The sequence below is a fragment of the Caretta caretta genome, chromosome 1 (assembly GCF_965140235.1).
Source record: "Caretta caretta isolate rCarCar2 chromosome 1, rCarCar1.hap1, whole genome shotgun sequence".
Lineage (NCBI taxonomy): Eukaryota > Metazoa > Chordata > Testudines > Cheloniidae > Caretta > Caretta caretta.
This window is the reverse complement of record NC_134206.1, coordinates 218,925,287-218,949,161: the sequence shown is the minus strand read 5'-3', so window position 1 is coordinate 218,949,161 and position 23,875 is coordinate 218,925,287. Positions and strand designations below refer to the sequence as shown.

The following is a 23,875-nucleotide window of genomic DNA, read 5'->3' as shown; positions in this document are numbered from 1 at the left end:
GTGAAGTGCTGTGTCTACGAGGAGCTGTAGTGGCCTATGGGGTAGCTGGTAAGCTGTGCAGCACTGTTCCTTTGGGAATGGCAGATCTGGGAATTCTGTGAGTGTCCAGTGGATCAGGGACTGGGCACTCCAGGGAGATGCTCGGAGGATTCAGCGGTTGGTGTGTACCAATTGCTGACCTGCAGAGGGACAGTGGAGTCTGTCTGAGCTGAGCTGGGAGCTGACCCCTGGCAGCCACAGAGTGGGCTTCCTCATGCTAAGGGACGGAGGTGGTGAGGTGCCTCACAAACCTGGGTACCTCCGGGCAGCATCACACTAGCTCATGTCACCTGCAGATCTCTCGGTGCTTTACAAAGGTAAGTGTTATTACTCTTCTTTACAGATGGGTAAACTGAGTCACAGAGTCATTCATGACCCACAGTGACTCAGTTATAGTGGCACAACAGGGATTTCTGATTCCCAGAGTCATATCTTAACCACAACGCAGACTTCCCTTATAGGCTTCCCATCAGCCTTGAAAGAGTTATGCTCCACTGTATGCTATGGAGACAAGTGACCTCTGCTGGTGTATAGAGCCATCTGAAGGGTTCCTATATGTACATTACACAGGTTAGGATCTTTTTGGATGAAAAAGTCAAGAGAAATGTACAGTAGTTGTCTCACTGTAGTACAGCAGCTCAGTTTTGCAGACCATTTATGGGTGTGCTGCCCAGCATTGGAGCTCCCTGAAAGCCACCCTCCAAGAAAACTGATTAAATTCCTGGGGATGAAATGTGCTCTTGGTGACCAAAACCAAGTGTCATACAGAACCTGTTCTTCAGCATTGAGATTGGGTGTATTCCTCATTAAATGTCCCTATAAATGTCCCTAACTAGCCAGATGTGAATGAAAAAAAATATTTAGGGCACAACTGCTACTTGATTTTCCAAAATTAGCTGAGTATGCAACAGAACCCACAAATATACACCTTATTTACAGAAAATGGAAGCTAGCCTCCACCAGAGGGGCAGATTCAGACATACTGTTTTCTCTTGATGCTTCCCCCGGCATCACTTCTGTCTTCTCGGGGCTGAGCTTTAGCCAGCTGGGCCTCATCCAGACCCCCGTCTCCACTAGATGCTGAAAGAAAGAAGAGACCTCACTGGTCTGATTAAAAAGAAATGTCATGATGAGTTCCAGACACATACTGATGGTGTCATCATCCAAACTGTTTCACGGTCTCTTTTCACAGCCTCACGCTGGACAGAAGGAGTGACAGGATGGAGCCTGGTGGCGGCCCACAGAGAGCTTCTGCAGAGCAAAGGCAACAAACACAAACCTGTGCTGGCTTAGGCTATGTCTACACTAGCACTTTTGTCTTTAAAATTAGGGACAACTACAGTGCTATGATGATGATGATAGTAATGATAATAATAATAATAACCGTAACAACAACAATAATTAATAATGTAATAAAAATTAATATGTAATAATTAATTAATATTCATAATAATTTCTCATTGATCATCTCCAAAAATAGGATGGTGAGAGAGGTGGTGATAACTGATGCAATGATCAGCTTAAAGAGCAAGGGCCTAAATATTGCTTTTAAAGACACCTACAAATACAATGGTGATGATAGATCGATAGATAGATACTGTCATCTTGCCCTCCACCAGAGGGGCATTGACAGTTTCTATCAGTAATGCACACAGCATCTCCCTGTTTCATTTTCAGAAACTGCACATGAAAACTATGGTACAGTAGGTGCTGGTTACATATTTTCAGCACTTAACTGCACTATTCAAGTATATCTCCAATGGACACTACCTGTTTCTTCTAGCTCAGCCAGGACCTGAGTCACTCAGAACACAGGGACAATTTAGAGGAGAGACTCCAAGAAATGTTCAACAGTGTCATGAAGTCACCAGGCACAGACTGTATTGTAGATCAGCCCTGGAAACAGATCACTCAGACCCACATGGGGATGTTGGGAAAGGTTTTCTAATATTTCCCTCTGATAGCCTAGTGACCAGGAATCAGTGACGAGTGACCGTGCTGCTGTCAGGGACAAGGAACTGGGGTCTGCTCCTGGCTATTCCTCCCATACCCATTGTCATCCTCCATGATCCACAGAGAAGAGTGTCAAAGGAAACAAGGCTGTTCCTGAAATAACAAACCACAGGTTTCAAGTAAATTCTTTCGCTTCTCCCACCCATGAGTATCCTTCTGTCACACAAAGAAACCTCCCTAGAGGCTGCTGGAGTATCCCTGTCCCAATTATAGATGACAGAGTCTCTGCCCAGTTGCCTAGGCCAACTGACAAGTGCCCTCTGCAGGTTGCTCTCTACACAAATGCCCTCCATGGTGCCTCCTTTCTGTGTGTTCTGGGGGTGGGGGAGAATTTCAAGGGCAGTTCTGGGCCTACACTGCCTTACCACGCAGGGAGCAATGCCAGTATTGTGGCAAAGGATATATGATTCCCCTGCACTAAATATTGCCCATCTCCCTTCCATTTCTGCCACACCTCTGGGTGCCTGTGGTAACTCCAAGTTGTCACTGCGAGCTGAAAGGGCTGTTTCAAGTCATGAGCAACAAGCACATGTATTTCCAAAATTACTACATTTTATAGTCTAGAGAAACGAGAAATGGAGGGGCCACATCTTAATAATTGTCTCTCTTGATGCCCATTGAGGGATGTGACTCCCACTGTATTAGTCACATGGATTCTTAATGACACAAAGACTTCAGAGTGTTTAACGGCGGAATCAGTTTTTGATAGGAATACTGCTGGAATTCCTTGTGTGAGCTTAGAACTGAAGTTTTGCTCTAGAAAGGGAGAAGAAGGGTTAAAAGAAGAGGCTTCTAGCTCAGCCAAGAAAAAGAATTTCTTCACACTCCTTTAGGAGGAGAGACAACCCCTTCCAGCTTTTTGTGCCTGTGTCTTGCTGGGAGAAAGCAGGCATTTCCTAGGAGTTTCTTGGATTAGCCTGAACACTTCATTTAATAAAACAAGCAACTCAAATATCAACAGAGAAGCTATTATTCTCCAAGCCCCATGTAACAGCCAAGTTTGTAACAACCTAACACAACAAGAATACATTAAAATAGTTTCATTAAGCACAATTTTGCATCAGTGCTGAGGTCCATCCCCCACATCACTCAGAGCCTCACCTCCCAGAGCTGAATCACCAATCACTGGCTGGTTTCACTAATCTCTTAGGTTTCTTCTTCTCAGGAATAGAAACTCAAAAGTGCACCAGTAACACAAGATAGCCTCGGAGGCTGTTGTGAGAGAAAGCCATGGCTGCTGGCTGGAATGGAGGTAAAGATGGAGCAGTTGTGCATATGTCTGTGTACAGGTTTGCAAGTGTATACATATATCTGTGCATTTGTGGTTTTATGTCTATACAGTATATGTGTACATTTATGTGTGTTCATGCCCTTATGAATTTAGGGGCATATATATGTATGTGCATCTGTATAGCTGTTGATCTATATATATAAGATATGTATATTTAATAGCTATCTCTGGTTTGTTTAGCTCTCTGAGTGTATTTATAAACATATAGTGTTTTTAGTTACTAACCTGTCAGTAAAGACAGACAAAATCACTGACAGTAAAATGGTTTTCTTACATCAGTACTAAACAGGTATTTCTTACAAAGACAAAAGGTGAGAGAATACAGTAGAGCAGAGGCACTCCTGGTTCCAAGTTATAGCAGATGGACATACTGGTTTTATCAGAGTTAAAGCAATGGTTTTTCTTTGTAATTAGTACATCCCATAGGGTCCATCTTTCCTCAGACAGGTCTGATTTTTGTGTGTGTCTACACATATATGTTTGGTTTCAGAGTAGCAGCCGTGTTAGTCTGTATTCGCAAAAAGAAAAGGAGGACTTGTGGCACCTTAGAGACTAACCAATTTGTTAGTACTCCCTTTCTTTTTACATATATGTTTGTGTCTGTCTGTCTGGGTTTACCTATATTAAAAAAACCTGCACCAGTGCCACTGAATAGTGATATTGGTGCAAAACCCCCACTCCGGTCTCTGCTCATAAATGTACCTTATGGCCCTGATCCAAAGTCCATCGACGTCAAGGGGAGGCTTTTCACAGTTTCAGTGGGCTTTGGATCAGGCCCGAGCTGAGTGTGTGTCTGTGCATGGCTGAGCATGTTTTGAAATTCTCTGTGGGCCCCTGCGTGGGCTCTCAGATTTGAGTTGAAAATGTAAAGTGTCCTGAAACCAGCGCACAAAGAAACTGCTGATCAAGGAATTTTAATGACACGGGTTTTGTTTTGTTTTTATTAAATGTTAACTCCCGATGATTAGGAGGAAATGAACATTTTCAGTGTCTCCTAGATTTTTAAATATTTGTTCTCAGTGGTCCTGAGCCTTGTTTATCTAGTTTTGCTTTCCAGGTTCTCAGTGCAAATAACAAGGGACTCTTATTTTTTTTCCAGAATAGAAATAACCTGAATATATATCCTGAAAAATCTCCAGTTAAAAAAAATTAAATTAATAATGATTATTAATTTTATATTCAAATACCTATATGGGACAATCCACATTTAAAATAAAAAGAAAGGAAATAACAGTTCATTAAATATTGGTAGGGTCTTACACTTATAAATGGGAACAGATGGCCAGAGTCTGATTGATTTTAATGAGCTATGCACGTGTACTAGATATAATAATAATTAATAATAATTTGGGCAGAGGGATAGCTCAGTGGTTTGAGCATTGGCCTGCTAAACCCAGGGTTTGTGAGTTCAATCCTTGAGGACGCCATTTAGAGATCTGGGGCAAAAATTGGGGATTGGTCCTGCTTTGAGCCAGGGGGTTGGACTAGATGACCTCCTGAAGTCCCTTCCAACCCTGAGATTCTATGAATATGTAATAATTATTATTTCACTGTTCCATGGCAAGAAATGGGCATTCTCCCCCCCACATACATGGTTAAATTAATGGCCATATATGGGGCCAGGAAGAACCTTTCTCACCCCCACTCTCCTCAGGACACTGCACCTTACCAGGGAGTTTCTTTCCTAAGCAGTATTGTACAGGAATTGTCCATTGAGAATGAACAATTGTAGGCCACGTGGTCTTGGGGAGGAGGCATTGGGGGGACCTCAGTTTGTCTGCCTTCCCTATGTCTCTCTCTGTGCACCAGGTGACTCTATTCTCTTTCCCACAGATCATGTATCCAGAGGCATCAGGCAGGGGTGAGAATGAAAGCACCATACCCACATTTTCCCAAGATTACAGGCAAAGAGGGAGCTGGAAAGAGTCAGATCTCCTTCCCCGCTCATCAGTGTGATACCAGATTTAACTCTCCTTTTTCCCTGCCTCTGTCTCTTTTCCCCCACTGCTCTCTCTGTGTTTCCCTCTATCCTTCTGTGAGTTCCCCTTTCCATCTATCTCTCCCTCTACTCCATTGCTCTCACTTTGAACTTTTTTTTGACTGGCAAGCTCTTAGTGATAAAGCTGCAGTCAGTAAATCCTTGGGATCTCTTTCATGTTTCAGGGGGAAGATATCCCAGGAGGCATTTATGGAGAATTATGACCCAAGTGTCCTTCCCAATGAGACTTACCTGCTCTATGAAATAAAATGGAGCAGTAGCAAAAGGTCCTGGCAGAACTGTTGCCATAACACCCTCTCAGAGCATGCTGAAATCTACTTCCTGGAAGATGTCTTTAAAAAGCAAAGATCTGATCCTTCTGACCACTGCTCCATCACCTGGTACATGTCCTGGAGTCCCTGTGGAGACTGCTGCAGGGCAATCAGGGGTTTCCTGATGGAACAGCCTAATGTGAACCTAGTTATTTATGTAGCACGGATCTACTTGCACAAAGAGGAAAACAATCGTCAGGGTCTACGGAGCCTGATGAATATCGGAGTGTCCATCCGAATCATGGACCTCCCAGGTAATGACTCATGGAGTTACAGGGGCTGGATGGGATAGAGATGGGACATGGGGCATTTTCCCTCTAGAGCACTAGTTCCAATTCAACCCTGGTCACAGATGGCTCCACTGAGGTTGTTGAATGGACTATGGAATCTTTTCCCTTCTAGGTCAGTGGCTCCAGTCTGGCCCCAAGTCTTGGGGGGATAGTGCAATGGGATACAGAGCTTTTCCCCTTTAGGTCTCTGGTTTCAGACTTGAGTGTCAGTGACCGAAATGCAGTAGCTGACAGCCATTTTTTGACCTATGTGAAATGTGCTGGTGTTTGCAGTCCAGTTCCTAGCAGTACAGATAAAAATCACTAAAATCTCCATCCCTGCTGGCACTTGCTGATCCCCTTGTCTCAGCAGAGAGGCTGAGGCATAAATGAGCCATGAAGAGTCAAGGCCCCTTTTCCTGCTAGGGGCGGGAACTCAGAGCTGAGGCACACTGGTGAGCCGTGTGTGTGGGTGAAGCTGGTATGACATTGCCACTGTCTCTAGGGTTCTAGTCAGGGAATAAACAGAGAACACCAGCCTCCTTCCCGGCGCAGTCCATCTCCCATCTTTCACTTTCATTTGAGAACACAGTATTGTATTTAAATGTAAAGGGGATGTCTTTGCAGCTTTTTTCTAATCTACCCCCAGAGTAAAATCAGCTCACCCACGGAGAGTGTCCAGCTGCTGCTACTAATCATGAAGAAATAGGTGATATTTTACTCTCCCTTCGATACATAAATGACTTGTCCCAGGTGAATAAGTGAATGAAATGTTGCAAGGCTGGTTTAATGCGACCTTCCCTGGACAGAAAGATGGAAAAGTCCTGGAGAACATGAGGCCCAAGTGCTGTAGTCTCCTCAGCTGGTCCAGCCTAAGAGTGACCTAGCAGAAGCATTCTGCACAGTACTGGGTTTACCATGGTGCCATGGCACCAGGCCCAGGCTCCAAAGGGGCCCCAGCCCTCTCTGCTTGGGCTGTGGTAAGGTCCCGCCAGCTCTTCTCCGCCCCCTGCCCACTGCTCTCGCCTGTGGGGGCAGAAGCTAGGTCCTGCTGGCTCCTGGGGCTCCTGCTACAGGGCAGGCTCTGACTGCACCCACTGGCAGCCAAGCTCCTCCCTCCCCCACCTCTTCCCCCAGCGCTTCCCCTGCTGCTGAACAGCTGTTTGCCGGCGCAAGGGAGGGGGAGGAGTGGGGCCGCAGCACACTCGGGGGAGGAGACGGAGAAGAGGCAGGGGCGGGGTGGGGCCCTGGGGAAGGGGGTGGAATCGGGGCAGGGCGGAGCAAAGGCAGGGCCCCGGCACTCCCCTACACATACCCCCCCACAGCCTGCTGCCATGAGCTGCTCAGGGCAGGGGACTGGGAGCACCCCCAAGAACCCAGCCCATACCCCCAGCCCTCTGCCCTGACTCCTGCACCGCCCTCACACACTTCCAGCCATGACTCCTGCACCCCCTCATACAACCCCAGCCACCTGACCTCCCTGACTCCTGCAACCCCGCCACCCCTGCCCTCCACACACCCCTCAGCCCCCTGCCCTCCCTGACTACTGCACCCCCCCACATCCCCACCTGCACCCCTCGTACCAAATGGGAGCTGCCCCAGGTAAGTGCTCCACACCCCAACCTTCTGTCCCAACCCTGAGCCCCCTCCCTCACCCTAACTCCTAGCCAGACCCTGCACCCTAACCCGCAGCCCGCTCCTGCACCCTAACTCCCTCCCAGACCCGGCACCCCCAGCCCTGAGCCCCCTCCCGCACCCTAAGTCCTGGCCAGACCCCGCACCCCAATGTTTTTTTACATTATTTTTTATAAAGCACTCTCATCCAAAGAACTTTACAATAGTTAGCTAACGGTACAAACAATATTTGGAAAGATCATTAAGTGGTCTGCCAAGATCCCCAGCAATTTTCAAGTGGCCTGTGGAAAAATAAGTTAGACTACAAAAACAATCAAGGTACCTCACTTTATTTTCATTAACTTGCTATTACTTATAGGAGGAGGATGAAGAAAAAAGAATGAAAAACAGGGGCAGGGAGGAGATAAGAGAGAATGTCCTTTTTCTTGGCTGGGTCCCAAGGAGGGGCCCCAAAAATGAAGCTGAGCACAGGGCCCCACTAACTCTAAATCCCCCACTGTGGCTTACCCATCCCCCACAGCTCCCCACACCGCAGCCAGGGGCTGACCCCCCCACTCCCCGAGCTCTGCATGCTGCTGCCAGGATGGGGCTGACACCCTCCCCACACAGCTGCCAGGGGCTGGGGCTGGCCCCTAACCCCTCCCCCCAGATCCATTCTGCCTGGGGTTGACCCCCCAAGTCCAGCTGCCTGACACCTCGCGTCAGCACCCCCCTCACACACATTCCTCCACGCCCCGCTAGGGACTTTTTTGGGCATTTGTTCAATTGCTCTTGCCAAAGCAAATGGGATAAATGCCCGTTTTTGTCAAAAAAGTCAGGATGGCCAGGACATAACTTAAAAAGGGAACTGCCCCGGCCAAACAGGGACGTATGATCACCCTATCTCCAGGCAAGTGAGTCCTGAGGGAGTCTGGCCAGGGTGGGGGAAGACCCTGACCTGGCTAATCGCGCCAGTCCCGAAAGGCCGGAGTGATTCCCCGCCCTGGCACTGGACCGGCCCTGGCCGTGCTGCCAGCTCAGCCTGGCAGATGCTGTCACCTTCCAGCAGGGCCGGTGAGTGTGGCCAGGGGGCAGGGTGTGAGGGAGTGGGTCCCTGGAGGTGTATGGGGGAGGGCTGCTGGCCAGTGAGGGATCTGTTGGGGGGCGGTGGGGGAGCTCTGTGTGTTGGGATACTGGGCAGTGGGAGGTCTGAGTGGGGTGCTGTGTAGTTGTGGTGGTGGGCTGTGGGGAAGTGCATTGGGCAGTAGTGGTGTGGCTGTGTGTGGGGGGGTGGTGGGCGGGGTGGTGTGCAGGCCAGTGTGATTTGTGGTGAAGGGTCTGTGTGGGAGGCTGCTGGGCATAGCAGGTCCAGGGGACGCTGGGAATAGGCAGTCAGGGGCTGTGTGGCACGGCATGGGCCCACTCCCAAGGGGAAGGGGCATGCTGGCAGCACAGGGCTGGGCAGGCCAGTGTGCGCCTGGCAACTGCCGGTTTGTATACAGTGCCCTTGCACTGGGCTAGGTGGAGCGGGGCTGGCCCCACCATGCTAAGCCCCATTGCTCCTGGCTGGCCCCTTGCTCTGGAGACTGACCTCCCCTCTCCATGCTCCTTTGCCTCCATGGGGGCCAACAGATATGTTTGGCGCCAGGCCCACAAAAGGTTAATCTGGCCCTGATTCTTTCTGCATGGCTCAAATTAGTCTTGCTCCCTTGAGATTGACTGACCTTTGTGTATACTGAGTCCACCGATACCTCCTTCGGCACATGACTGATTTGTTCCATTTTCCCAGTTTATAGCTACTGTTGGAAAACATTTGTCGATGATGAGGACAAGTATAAAGATGATTATTGGCCCAGGCACTTCGCTCCATGGATAATGCTATATTCTCTCGAACTCCAGTCCATCCTTCAGGTCAGTAGAACTGTAGGGAGAGGGATACTGCATGCCGAAATGATCCATAGTCACATGCAGAACCGTGTCTGAGCGGGACAGTTCCTTGACCTCCTTAGAAAGCTCGGTGATCCCAAGAGCTGAGCTGTAACACACGGTGACTCCCACATGAGCTCATGGGGACACTAAAAGTTTCTTGGAAAACTCTCAGTGCCTGAGGAGATCAAAGGGCTGCATGGTTGGAGGAGAAAAAAGGCTCTTCACACCTTGGTGGAGTTTAAACACCTTTGTGGTTTGCTTTACTGCAAAACAGCATACATGTAAAACGTGTCCTGTCCCTTTCAGGGACAAAAACAGCAGGGTTTTTCCTCAGCCCAAGTACAAAGTGAGTTCTAGAACATGGCTAGACAAGTTCCAGACAGAGAAACGCCCCAGTTCTTCTCTTCCCTTACATCCCGTCCTTGATCTAGAGACCCGTCTTCCTGACCCTCCCTTTCAGACACAGCTTCCAACTCTATACCGCATATCCTTCTCTCAGAGCCCATCGACACTTGCAAAACTGTTGTCAGCAACAGCCCTCCATCCCCCAACCAGAGCTTTCCTTGCCACTGTCTGGATGGGATTCATAGGCGCCGACTCCATGGGTGCTCCGCGGTTGGAGCACCCATGGGGAAAAATTCATGGGTGCTCTGCACCCACCGGCAGCCAATCTCCCCACCCTGCCCCACCTCGCCCCACCTCACCTCCTCTGCCTCTGCCTCCTCCCCTGAGCGTGCCGCGTCCCTGCTCCTCCACCTACCTCCCAGTGCTTGCTGTCGCCAAACAGCTGTAGCAAGCTGAGGGGGGGGAGAAGCGGGAACGTGGTGCGCTCAGGGGAGGAGGCAGGGAAGAGGTGGGGCCGGGGCGGGGGATTTGGGGAAGGAGTCGAATAGGTGCGGGGAGGGGGCAGAGACTTTGGGGAAGGGGTTGGAATGGGGTGGGAGGGGGCTGAGTAGGGGTGGAGTCGGGATGGGGCTGGGGGCAGAGGGGGTCAACCACCCACCGGTGCCAGTAGAATTCGGCGCCTATGATGCGGTTTATATATTCCCTCCCAGTAACGGTGCCATTGAATGTTTCATTGAACTCCCCTGAAGTCTCTCCCCTTTCCAAATCACCCGTGTCGCAGGGTGATCATAGAATCATAGAATCATAGAATATAAGGGTTGGAAGGGACCCCAGAAGGTCATCTAGTCCAACCCCCTGCTCGAAGCAGGACCAATTCCCAGTTAAATCATCCCAGCCAGGGCTTTGTCAAGCCTGACCTTAAAAACCTCTAAGGAAGGAGATTCTACCACCTCCCTAGGTAACGCATTCCAGTGTTTCACCACCCTCTTAGTGAAAAAGTTTTTCCTAATATCCAATCTAAACCTCCCCCACTGCAACTTGAGACCATTACTCCTCGTTCTGTCATCTGCTACCATTGAGAACAGTCTAGAGCCATCCTCTTTGGAACCCCCTTTCAGGTAGTTGAAAGCAGCTATCAAATCCCCCCTCATTCTTCTCTTCTGCAGGCTAAACAATCCCAGCTCCCTCAGCCTCTCCTCATAACTCATGTGTTCCAGACCCCTAATCATTTTTGTTGCCCTTCGCTGGACTCTCTCCAATTTATCCACATCCTTCTTGAAGTGTGGGGCCCAAAACTGGACACAGTACTCCAGATGAGTACTGTGACACACAGTCAGGGCGTGAAGGGAAGAGCTGGCCAGTAAATGATATTTCCGTCCCATGGGAAATTCCAAGATGTGTTTTCAGTCTGCATTGGAACAAACCCGAGACCTTTTCAGTTTTTGTGTGAAAACCACAAGGAGGTGGAAGAGAGTGAGTGAGAGCACCCTCCCGAGAGTAGCCACGAGCCCGGTGTGTAGGGCACTCACACACTCCTCTGGGACACCCAGGCTATGTCTACACTACAAGCGATGCAGCGGCGGTACTGCAAATACGTCACTGTAGCTCTGTAGCATAGACACTATGGTGACGGAAGAAGGGTTTCTGTTGCTGTGGTAAATTTACCCCCTCGAGAGGCAGTAGCTATGTTGTTTCAAGTATAAAGGGGGATAGTTTCACCTGAGCACATCACGCATGTTATGAAATTTATCGCAGTTTTAGGTGTAATCTCGGCCCTAGGTTCAAATCCCCGATCCTGAATGAGACATAGCATGGACTTGAACCTGAGTCTCACATATCCCAGGGGAATGTCTAAACCACCAGGCCATTGGCTATTCTGGGGTGGGGTTGCGGTCTCCCTCTCCAGCCCCATCCCTCCCCCCCTTTTGTTTTCTTTTCCCATGGTGGTCCTGAGAGACTTTCCCAACAAAAGTTTTTTCACAACCGATATGTTTCCACAAAATGTTTTGGATTTCACGAATCAGCATTTTCTAATGAAAAACCGTTTAGCTGGAATACTCCCAACCAGATCTAAAGATGAGTCCCTGTGACCATGAAACATGCCTGAGAACCCCTTTGTAATTTGCCCTGGTTCTGAATGAGATTTGAAGCAATGAATATTATAGGTGATTGCTGTTACAGGGAGTTCCTCCCCTGTCCATTAAATACCAGAATGAGTCTAAGAGTGCAAATGTTAAGCTGCCAACCTCCAAAAAAGAAATTAACTTCAACTGTTGCTTTTCTCACCAGAACATTCCCTCTTGCTTAGAGATTTCACCAGGTGAGAATCAGACTCCAATTTTCAGCCTATGTGTAGAAGACAAGGAACAGAAAAGAGCACTCACATCAGCCAATCCCTGATAGCCGCCAGTATCCTGGCCTGGGCAGCCAACCAGTCTCTGGAAGTGTATTGAACCAGGCCATCATGGGGGAGGAATGTTGATAGGACACTAGGATGTTTAATCATTCCAATTTGATTTAGTTGCTCGTAGCCATTTCCTTCCCATTGGTTCAGCTTGTAGCCTTTTGAAAAGTGAATCATGTTTAAATATTTAACGTTGTACAGTGACTGGGTCATGTTAACACCTGTGACTCAGTGTACAGGTTTATTCCATCACAGTTAACACAAAAGTATCTTGCTTATTCTGCAGCCAATGCTGTTTCACCAAATGAACATAACACTATATGGTTTGCTTTGTGTAATGCAGTTTATAAGGAACTAATTCATTATTCATTTACATATATAGCGATCTTAGAGAGGATTTATTCTCTTGGGTTATTTGTTTGAATTATTTTTCTCTTGGTAGATTTCTAGGTTTTACTTTCTCTGTCTTTTGTCAACTTAATATTTGAATAAAATATCTATAATCAAAGGAAGCACTGCCTTTGTTTGTCTGTTCATTTTCAAAACGTAATTCATGTGGCACTGCTTAATAAATCCTAATTGGTGCTAACATAAGAATGGTCCAGTGTATGACATCACAAACTGTTCTAAGAGTTCATTAAGTGGGAGGAGGAAGAGTCTGGTGATCACTCTTAAAATGAACTGACATTCCAAACTTTAGCTTTTCAAGCCCATAATTTTCCTCTAGGCCCTCACCTGGTCCTCATACTCCCTATATTGCCTTTCTTTGCAAGATCATAGAAGGCTGCTCTCATCCCACATCATCATATAAATGCAGACTTGAACATGCATTTATACAGAGAAGACACAGCACTGGGCAAGGACAGCAAATCTTTGCAGAGAATTTTCCCTGCTATTGTAAACCTAGGCTCTTCGACCAGACAGATGCTGTGTTTAGGGAGCTCCCAGTTATTCCATTCCTGGCCTCTCCCAGCAGAAGGTGATGTGGAGAAAAGAGCAGGAGGCCCAGAGCAACTCCATTTCCAGCTGTTGCAGCTACAGGTGCTGTAGGGCCTGGTGTTTTGAAGTGCATTTGCCAAGGAAGCTGTGGCTGAAAAACAAACTACAAGATCCAAGTGAAACTTTTCCCTTCTCTATATGTCTGTGCATGCCTCTCCTCATCTCTTCAATTCCCCACAATGTATCTCTCTCTCATGCACACAAACATACACACAATGAAACCTCCCTCGAGGTTTAGGGGAGATTCTCCCATCCCTTACTAGAGATCATCAAAGCTCCACACACTTTTTAGTGCAGTTGACCAGTTCCCTCTATGTGTCTGAGATGCCTCGTATGGTGTCCCTATATCGAAGTCTGAGATATGTCTCACTTCACCTCCCTTACGTCCCAGGTAACACATGGAGCAGAAAGGAGGAAATGCCCTTTGAGCCTGACGCTTCAGTGACCAGGAATAGGAACTGAAAGAACAACATTTAATAAACAGTCCAAAAGGCTGGAGAGATAGCCAAAAGAACTCAGGGCTTCTGACACAGATAGATAACAATGTGTGTGTGTGTGTGTGTGAGAGAGAGAGAGAGAGATTATGCATGTGTTACTGGGTGAGTGTGCTTCTGTGCATGTGTGTGTTTATATACAATGGTGTTTACAGTCACATGTGTGTTTGTATTTGCTGCATAGGGTTATAGCAGTGAGTGTGTTTCTGTTTGTATAGTTGCGTGCACCTCTCCATGTGCTTGTGTATGAAATACAAATATGCATAGTGTGACGGGTTGGGGATGCCACCTGATGTCCTGGGATTTCACTGAGCCCACCTGCTTCACTAGCCTGGGCTCCCTCTTCCTGTTTTGCTGAATCAGGCTCTCCAGCTTCTGGCAGCACACACACGCAGGTAGGGATGCACCAGCTATAGAATCACACAGAGTCTGTAAACAGCTCTCTATGAGAAGGCTCAGTTAGGAAATTGCCCAGCACCCAAGTGCAGGTTCCCTCTGGAAAGTACACCCAAAATAATATTGTCTTGTGCTGTAGTGAAATCTATACAACGTAAGCTCATAAATTCACCCCCTCCCTCAATGTGGAGAAAAGTATCATCAGAAACTTCTTGCACAACTTCTTGCCCCCCCCCCAGTTAGAAATTGCACAAACTGGGTTTAATAATAAACAAAACCAAGTTTATTAACTATAAAAGGCAGATTTTAAGTGATTATAAGGGATAGCAAACAGAACAAAGCAGATTACCAAGCCAATAAAACAAAACATGCATACTAAGCTTAAGATCTTAAAGAGACTGGTTTCAAGAAGTAAGTTCTCACCCTAAATGTTGTTTTAGGCAAGTTGCAGAGTTTCTGTAGCTTAGAGTTCCAGTTATTTCTCTTTACAGACTAGACTCCTGTCTTAGTCTGGACTCAGCCCTTGCCTTTCCCACCACAGAGTTCCTTTGTCTCTTCAGGTACATTCAGCAGACTTTCTTCTTGGGCAGGAAGGCAATGGAGAAGAGTTTGCCTGTTTGCCTTACTCCTCAGCCTTAAATAAAATTTACATAAGGCGGGAATCTTTTGTTTCTAGTCTTGACCTCTCGTTCCTTTTAGTGGAAAATTACTAGAAGTCAAAGATGGGGTTTAGTACCAGGTGAGAGGACCACCTGACCTAGTAGTGTCACAGCTACATCCCAGGACTTTCAGGAAGGAGAGAGATTAGTATCTTCAAAGTCTTATTGTTTCTTCCTAATGGCCCATCAAAGCTGATGGCCTGTTGTCTGGTTGGTTTCTCTCAAATACACACACTGTTGTAATTGTTACATAGTCAATATTCCTAACTTTAGATACAGAAATGATACATGTGTAATGCTGACAAACCCTGGTCATCAGCGGGCAGGATCGAACTTGGGGCCTCTAGAGCTTAAAGCATAAGCCTCTACCGCATGAGCTAAAACTCAACTGCCTCTTAGCTAAGAGCAGACTCATTTTATCTCTCTCTCTCTAAGTGGTCTCGGTACCACTAGATGGGACAGAACACCACACCCAGAAGGTGTGTGGGTTACATATTTCCCCAAGCTGAGGTAGAGCGTCCTGAGCTTCAGAGACTTCCCAGTTGAAATCCCAGACAAGCCCCCATTTGTAATACCCACAGACTCCAGTTGTCAGTGAGCAGGATTGAACCTGGGGCCTCTGGAGCTTAGTGCATGAGCCTCTACTGCATGAGCTAAAAGCAAACTGGCTCTTAATTAAGGCTGTAGAGCAGACTCATTTAACTCTCTCTCTAAGTGGTCTCGGTGCCACTAGATGGGACAGAGCACCACATTCAGGAGGTGTGTGGGTTACATAGGCATACAAATTGGATAATCACATTCAGTAAATTATAACCTTTCTGATGATACCTTACAAGACCCATCATGCATAAAGTATATCTCATTTATGCCATATCCATATCATAAGCATATTTCCATAAAGAATATGGGTTGTAACATCACACATAGTATGTACATATATAGTTGGGTGGGTTTGTAGTTGTATGTGTGTATGTCTGTAAATGCACTGGACATCACTGCTCTCATGCTTCTCTCGCTTCCACCAGTGTAAATCAGGAATAACTCCATTGCAGTCCATAGAGATACACTGGTGTAAAACAGGGATAATTAAAAGGAAAATGTGAGTGGGGGCTGGAGGTGTGAAACACTCCCTGAGCAGCCAACTAAGCCTTTTTTTGTGAATACATGGAAAAGTATTTGCAGTGGTTTTTACTGATGAAGTTTCTCGTGTGAAATTTATCAGTAAATATGAATTAATATTCAGAGGGCACTGTGGACAGATCGGGGTGCACCACCTAGTGGTGGCGGTCTCTGGTGGTCACTCCACCTACTGGTCATAATGGGAGAGGTAGGGGATCCCAGGCCCTCCCACACTACTGGGTTCTGACACAGGGCCCTATGAGGTCTGTCCAATGTCTTTCATTCTGGAGTGCCCTGAGTCAACCTCCCTGGGTCACTTCCTACCTCCCTCTTTCCTACAGTAGGCTTCAGTTTAACTCAGTAAGCGCTACCCAATAGGGAAGGCTGTTCATGGGAAGGATGTTCCTTGCTGTCTGTTTTCATTTGTTTGAGCTTCCTTTGTTTTCCCTTCCTGCTTAATGACTCTGTTTACTACTTAATTGAAAATTAAAGCAAACATACACTCCTTTGTTCAAAACAGGCTGGTTTGACTAGTTTGGTGCTACATGAGTTTTGAACATGCACTCTTAACATCAACCAGGGGAATCATATAACTTCACGTAAAGCTTGCCACACGTGTTTTATCAGGACAATTCTGATCAGCAAGTTATGAGTTTTCAAATGATACCTCACAAGACATACCTGGTACGTAGATCATTACACTAGTGTGGGGGATGTGAATACAGGAGTATATTACATCACAGCCCCCAAGGAGTTATTTGTGAGAAGCTGGGGGAGGGAAGTGAGGAGGCGGAAGCCCACTCAGAACTTTGAGCCCAGTGGTAATACATTATACAATACATTAACTTCCTCCAGAGGGCCTAGCTCTGACCCAGGTATCGCGTGGTGCCAACTGGCAGAGGGCACAGGGGGGCATAAGGGTGCAAGGAATCCCCTGGGTCTGGTATTTACATCTCAGTTCACCAAAGAATGTCATGAAAGGGTCTCTACTGAGTCACACTGCTCATCATAATCCTTGTGAAATGTATGTGCGACTAATATGGAAGGAGCTGTGTACCGATATAGGAAGTTATGTTCTTAAAGCCTTGAAGTTAAAGGCAGGTCACCCAGAAGGGCATCTTGTTAGTTTGCTTTAGGCTCTTGAATATGTGTTATGATTTTATTTGATCTGTAACCCTTTGGTTCCAATATTTCTGCTTCCTATCACTGCAATCTCTGGGCTTTGTTAAATACACGTACGCTTGCTTTCTCTATAACCAAAGTGAAGTGCTGTGTCTACGTGGAGCTGTAGTGGCCTATGGGGTAGCTGGTAAGCTGTGCAGCACTGTTCCTTTGGGAATGGCAGAACTGGGAATTCTGTGAGTGTCCAGTGGATCAGGGACTGGGCACTCCAGGGAGATGCTCGGAGGACTCAGCAGTTGGTGTGTACCAATTGCTGACCTGCAGAGGGACAGTGGAGTCCATGTGAGCAGAGAATGGAGGGCTTGTGTTTCTTATGAATTGGTGGAGCTGAGAGCTGACCCCTGGCAGCAGTGCTTAACTTGTAATGAAAGATGTGCCGGGGTTCAAGCAATGTTTTAAAATTCATAACTGATGCAGCAAGCACAGAGATGCCAGGCTATGAACTGCTAAGCCCAGAGGTGCCGGTGCTCAGCCCTGGCAAGCCCTGCTGGCACAAATTAAACATTACCTTGCAGGTACAGACCAGGCTTCCTCATGCTAAGGACCAGTGGTGGTGAGGTGACTCACAAACCTGGGTACCTCCAGGCAGCATCACACTAGCTCATAGAATCATAGGACTGGAAGGGATCTCAATAAGTCATCTAGTCCAATTCCCTGCACTCAAGACAGGACTGAGTATTATCTAGACCAGGGATCAGTAACCTTTGGCATGCGGCCTGTCAGTGAAATCTGCTGGCGGGCCAGGACGGTTTGTTTACTAGCACCGTCCGTAGGTTTGGTCGATCGCAGCTCCCACTGGCCGTGGTTCGCCATTCCAGGCCAATGGGGCCTGCGGGAAGTGGCGGTCAGCACATCTCTAGGCCAGCGCTGCTTCCCACAGCCCACATTGGCCTGGAAGGGAGAACTGCGGCCAGTGGGAGCTGCGATCAGCGGAACCTGCAGATGCTGCAGGTAAACAAACCGTCCCGGCCCACCAGTGGATTTCCCTGATGGGCCACGTGCCAAAGGGAGCCGATCCCTGATCTAGACCATCCCTGACAGGGGTTTGTCTAAACTGCTCTGAACAATCTACAATAATGGAGATTTCACAACCTCCCTAGGCAATTCATTCCAGTGCTTGAACTACCCTGATAGTTAGGAAGTTTTTCCTAATGTCCAACCTAAACCACCCTTGCTGCAATTTAAACGCATTGCTTCTTGTCCTACTCTCAGAGGTTAACGAGGACAATGTTTCTCCCTTCTCCTTGTAATAACCTTTTATGTACTTGAAAACTGTTATCCTGTCCCCTCTAGTCTTCTCTTCTCCACACTGAACAAACCCAATTTTTTCAATCTTCCCTCATAGGTCATGTTTTCTAGACCTTTAATCATGTTTGTTGCTCTAGTTTGGATTTTCTCCAAGTTGTCCACATCTTTCCTGAAATGTGGCATCCAAAACTGGACACAGTACTCCAGTTGAGACCTCATCAACATTGGAATAGCACGGAAGAATTACTTCTTGTGTCTTGCTTACAACACTCCTGCTAATACATCCCAGAATATTTGCTTTTTTTGCAACAATGTTACCCTGTTGTCTCATATTTAGCTTGCAATGTACTATGATCCCCAGATCCCTTACCACAGTATTCCTTCCTAGGCAGTCATTTCCCATTTTGTATGTGTGCAACTGATTGTTCCTTCCTAAGTGGAGTATTTTGCATTTGTCCTTATTGAATTTCATCCTGTTTACTTCAGACCATTTCTCCAGTTTGTCCAGATCATTTTGAATTTTAATCCTATCCTCCAAAGCACATGCAACCCCTCCCAGCTTGGTATCATCCACAAACTTTATAAGTGTACTCTCCATGCCGTTATCTAAACCATTGATGAAGATAAGAAAAGGAGTACTTGTGGCACCTTAGAGACTAACAAATTTATTTGACCATAAGCTTTCATGAGCTACAGCTCACTTCAACCAATGCATCATGTAGCTCATGAAAGCTTATGCTCAAATAAATTTGTTAGTCTCGAAGATGCCACAAGTCCTCCTTTTCTTTTTACGAATACAGACTAACACGGCTGCTACTGTGAAACCTGTCATTGATGAAGATATTGAACAGAATCGATCCCTGCAGGACCCGACTCGTTATGCCCTTCCAGCTTGACTCTGCACCACTGATAACTACTCTCTGGGAATGGTTTTCCAACCAGTTCTGCACCCACCTTATAGTAGCTCCATCTAGGTTGCATTTCCCTAGTTTGTTTATGAGACAGTCAAGTAAGACAGTATCAAAAGCCTTACTAAAGACAAGATATGCCATATCTACCGCCTCCCTGCCATGAGTGGTGAGTGACTCTGCCATTTGGGGAGGCTGGGTGTGCCTGGACTGTGGCCCCACCCTGTGGCCCACCCCCACTCGGTATCTTCCCCCCCAAAGCCCCACCCATGCTCCACCCCTGGCCCCACTAGGCTCCCTCCCTCAAGACGTCTCCACCCAACACTTGCACCTCTTCGCCCGCTCCGTTGAGGCCTCTCCCCCGTCCACCTGCCAGCTAGGTGGCTGGCCACTCACCACTTATACGTGCCTCTTCACCCCCTTCCCTGAGGCCCCCATGCAGATGGAGTGGAGAGGGAAGAGGCGGAGCAAGGGCAGGGCCTCAAGAGGAAAGAGATGAATGGGAGTGGGGTCTCGAGGTGGAGTGTGGGTGGTCCATGGCCTGGGTGCCCCTTCTGTGGCAGCACACTCCAAAGGCAGTGGGCTGGCTGTTTGGGGAGACTTAGCCTCCCCTGGCCTCTTATACTGCCGTCCGTGTTCCCCAATATCCACAAGGCTTGTTACTCTGTCAAAGAAAGTTATTAGGTTGGTTTGACACGATTTTTTTTTGACAAATCCATTCTTATCATCTTATTATCTTATAGTTGTTTGCAAATTGACTGATAATTATTTGCTCCATTATCTTTCTGGGTACTGAAGTGAAGCTGATTGGTCTGTAATTCCCTGGGTTGTCCTTATTTCCCTTTTTATAGATTGGTACCATATTTGCCCTTTTCCAGTCCTCTAGAATCTCTCCCATCTTTCATGACTTTTCAAAGACAATTGCTCATGGCTCTGATATCTCTTCAGTCAGCTCCTTGAGTATTCTAGGATGTATTTCTGTGGGGAAGACAACATGTGAGAGAAAAGGTCACGACCTTCTAACCAGATGTGAAGGCTAAAAAGATTTTGGGCTACAGCTGCTACCTGATTTTCCAAAATGAGCTGAGTATTCAACAGAACCCCCAAATAAACACTTTTCTTTCAGAAAACAAAAGCAATTCTTCTCCACCAATGGGACAGATTTAACTGTTTTCTCTTAATATTTATCCCAGCATCACTTCTGTCTTCTCTGAGCTGAGCCTTAGCCAGCTTGGCCACATCCAGACCCCAGTCTCAGCTAGGCACTGAGACAAACAAGAGACCTACTGGTCTGATTAAAAAGAAATGTTATGATGAGTTCCAGACACATACTGATGGTGTCATCATCCAAACTATTTCACAGTCTCTTTTCGTGGCCTCACGCTGGACAGAAGGAGTGACAGGATGGAGCCTGGTGGTGGCCCACAGATAGCTTCTGCAGAGCAGAGGCAACCAACACAAACCTGTGCTATCTTAGAGACAAAAGAATGGAGTCACACTCCACTCGGGACCCACAGATCTTGTGATCCATGATATCAAAGGCAGCTGAGAGAATGAAGAAAATCAGTCTGGATGGACACTTGCATGCCAGTTGAGTTCAGTGGAGCCAGAATGTCACCTTTGATCTTTGTTCATTACCAGGAACGGGTTATCAGCCAAGTAGACCAGAGTTGTCTGTACCAAAAGCCAGCCAGCTGTTCAGAAAAACTGAGAATTCCAGATAATGCCACAGTTATTTTCCCACGTATTGAAGTGCAGAACTGAGAGTCAGTGGATATGAGTTGTATTCCTGGTTTTGTCACTGACTCACTGTGTGGTCTTGGGCAAGTCCTTAAACCTCCTTATACCTCATTTTCCACATCTGTAAAACAGGGATAATACTCCCCTACATTCTATTTTCTACAGGTTCTGCTACCACATTCATCACTGCAGTCTCTGAGCGTCTTCCAGTAACATGATAAACATCTGTCATATATATGTTGTTCTCTCATATACACGTTGCTATGTGTTTATGTTAGAGGAGGTAAGATCAAATGCACCTTAACACCTGAAGCAGAATTTGGTGAGATTTGCTGTCATAGTTCCTAGGACAGTTAATTCTGCAGTCTTGGGAAATCCCCCCCAAAATCTCTGCCTCTTGCAACACAGCAGGGTGTGTGGGAATAAATGCATTAACGCATGAGAGGTGCTCAGGTCCTGTGTTGATGGGGTCCACACAAATGCCTATGAATTCAGCACCTAGCACAATGGGGTCCGATAGCATATCTGAGACAACGAGGTGCTATGGAACCAGCATAATAATAATGAATCCTCATTATGATTTATCATTAATCTTCCCCAAAAATAGGATGGTGAGAGAGATGGTAGTAACTGATGCAATGATGAGCTTCAAGAGCAGGGGCCTAACTATCGCTTTTTAAGAATCCTACAAATACTAGAGATGGAGTGAGAGAGAGAAAGAGAGAGACAGAGAGTTACTGTCATTCTGCCCTCCCTCCCCCAGTGGGGCATTGACAGTTTCTATCAGTAATGTACACAGCATCTCCCTGTTACATTTTCCTAACTACACAGGAACTGCACATGAAAACTATGGTACAGTACAGTAGGTGTTGGTTACATATTTTCAGCAGTTAACCTTGCTATTCAAGTATATCTCTAATGGACACTGCCTGTTTGCTCTAGCTCAGCCATGGAACTGAGTCACTCAGAACACAGGGACAATTTAGGGAACACTCCAGGAAATGTTCAACAGTGTCATGAACTCCTCAGGCACAGACTGTATTGTAGATCAGCCGCGGCAACAGATCACTCAGACCCACGTGGGGATGTTGGGAAAGGTGTTTCTCTAAGCATGGTTCTGGAATATTTCCCTCTGGTAGCACAGCGACCAGGAATCAGTGACCAGTGACCGTGCTGACATCAGGGACAAGGAACTGGGTTTTTTCCTGGATATTGTTCCCATACCCATTGTCATCCTCCATGATCCGCAGAGAAGAGTGTCAAAGGAAACAAGGCTGTGCCTGAAAAAACAAACCACAGGTTTCAAGTAAATTCTTTCACTTCTCCCACCCATGAGTATCCTTCTGTCACACAAAGAAACCTCCCTAGAGGCTGCTGGAGTATCCCTGTCCCAATTATAGATGACAGAGTCTCTGCCCAGTTGCCTAGGCCAACTGACAAGTGCCCTCTGCAGGTTGCTCTCTACACAAATGCCCTCCATGGTGCCTCCTTTCTGTGTGTTCTAGGGGTGGGGGAGAATTTCAAGGGCAGTTCTGGGCCTACACTGCCTTACCATGCAGGGAGCAATGCCAGTATTGTGGCAAAGGATATATGATTCCCCTGCACTAAATATTGCCCATCTCCCTTCCATTTCTGCCACACCTCTGGGTGCCTGTGGTAACTCCAAGTTGTCACTGCGAGCTGAAAGGGCTGTTTCAAGTCGTGAGCAACAAGCACATGTATTTCCAAAATTACTACATTTTATAGTCTAGAGAAACGAGAAATGGAGGGGCCACATCTTAATAACTGTCTCTCTTGATGCCCATTCAGGGATGCGACTCCCACTGTGTTCGTCACATGGATACTTAATGACACAAAGACTTCAGAGTGTTTAACCGCGGAATCAGTTTTTGATAGGAATACTGCTGGAATTCCTTGTGTGAGCTTAGAACTGACGTTTTGCTCTAGAAAGGGAGAAGGGTTAAAAGAAGAGGCTCCTGGCTCAGCCCAGAAAAAGAATTTCTTCACATTCCTTAACGGGGGGGGGGGGGGGGGGAGAGATATTCCCTTCCAGCAGAAATAGCCTAGGAGTTTCTTGGATTAGCCTGAACACTTCATTTAATAAAACAAGCAATTAAAATATCAACAGAGAAGCTATTATTCTCCAAGCCCCATGTATATCAAATAACTTTTATGTAGTTTTTCAAATATAGTAAAGGTGCAGCCAAATTTGTAACAACCTAATGTTATCAGAATACAGTAAAATAGTTTTATTAAGAACAATTTTGCATCAGTGCTGAGGTCCATCCCCCACATCACTCAGAGCCTAATGTCAGCAAAGAGCTGAATAATCAGTCGCTGGCTGGTGCTACTTGTTTCTGTAATCTCCTAAATTTCTGTCATCACGAATAGAAACTGAAAGGGAGAAAAGCACCCTACTAAAAGAAGGTAGCACTGGATGCTGTAGTTAGGGAAAACCATGGCTTCTGGCTGGAAGGGAGGTAAAGATTCAGCATTAGTGCAAGTGTGTGTGTGCACATTTGAAATATATACATATAAGTGTGCATTTATGTGTCTTCATGGCTATATGAATTGATGAGTGTACACATGTATGTGCATCTGTATGACTGTTGTGAATCTATGTATGTAAGATATGTCTATTTGGTAGATAAATCCAGTCTATCGCTCTGTGTGTGTTCATACATCTACAGTGTTTTTAGTTACTATCTTTTCAGTAAAGACAAACAAAATCACTGACAGTAAATGATTTTCTTACATCAGTACTAAACAAGTACAATTTACAAAGAAAAAGGTGAGAGAATACAGCAGAGCTGAGGCAGTCTAGGTTACAAGTTATAGTAGATAGACATATTGGTTTTATGAAAGTTAAAGCAACAATTATTTAACTTAGTACATCCCATTGGGCCCATCTTTCCT

The 23,875-nt window shown here is 46.5% G+C and overlaps 1 protein-coding gene across 2 annotated transcripts; it reads left to right on the top strand.

Annotated features, from left to right (window-relative positions):
* Nucleotides 1-3,159: 3,159 nt before the first annotated feature.
* LOC125623413 (C->U-editing enzyme APOBEC-1) lies at nucleotides 3,160-12,726 on the top strand. 2 transcript variants are annotated; one of them, XM_048822781.2, is made up of 5 exons: nucleotides 3,162-3,304; nucleotides 5,177-5,204; nucleotides 5,507-5,907; nucleotides 9,326-9,447; nucleotides 12,100-12,726. In XM_048822781.2, exons 1-5 carry the CDS (start codon nucleotides 3,283-3,285, stop codon nucleotides 12,208-12,210), a joined length of 684 nt encoding a protein of 227 aa, XP_048678738.1. In that variant the 5' UTR covers nucleotides 3,162-3,282; the 3' UTR covers nucleotides 12,211-12,726. The 2 variants fall into 2 exon arrangements, with proteins under 2 accessions (XP_048678753.1, XP_048678738.1); XM_048822796.2 differs by lacking the exon at nucleotides 5,177-5,204 and having other exon boundaries at nucleotides 3,160-3,304.
* The last annotated feature ends 11,149 nt before the right edge of the window (nucleotides 12,727-23,875 follow it).

Bases quoted from the DNA above. Each gene is read 5' to 3' on its own strand.
- LOC125623413 (XM_048822781.2), top strand. From the start codon at position 3,283: ATGGCTGCTGGCTGGAATGGAG. The intron at 3,305-5,176 runs GTAAAGATGGAG...TCTTTCCCACAG, and splicing joins GGCTGCTGGCTGGAATGGAG to ATCATGTATCCAGAGGCATC. The intron at 5,908-9,325 runs GTAATGACTCAT...CCATTTTCCCAG, and splicing joins CCGAATCATGGACCTCCCAG to TTTATAGCTACTGTTGGAAA.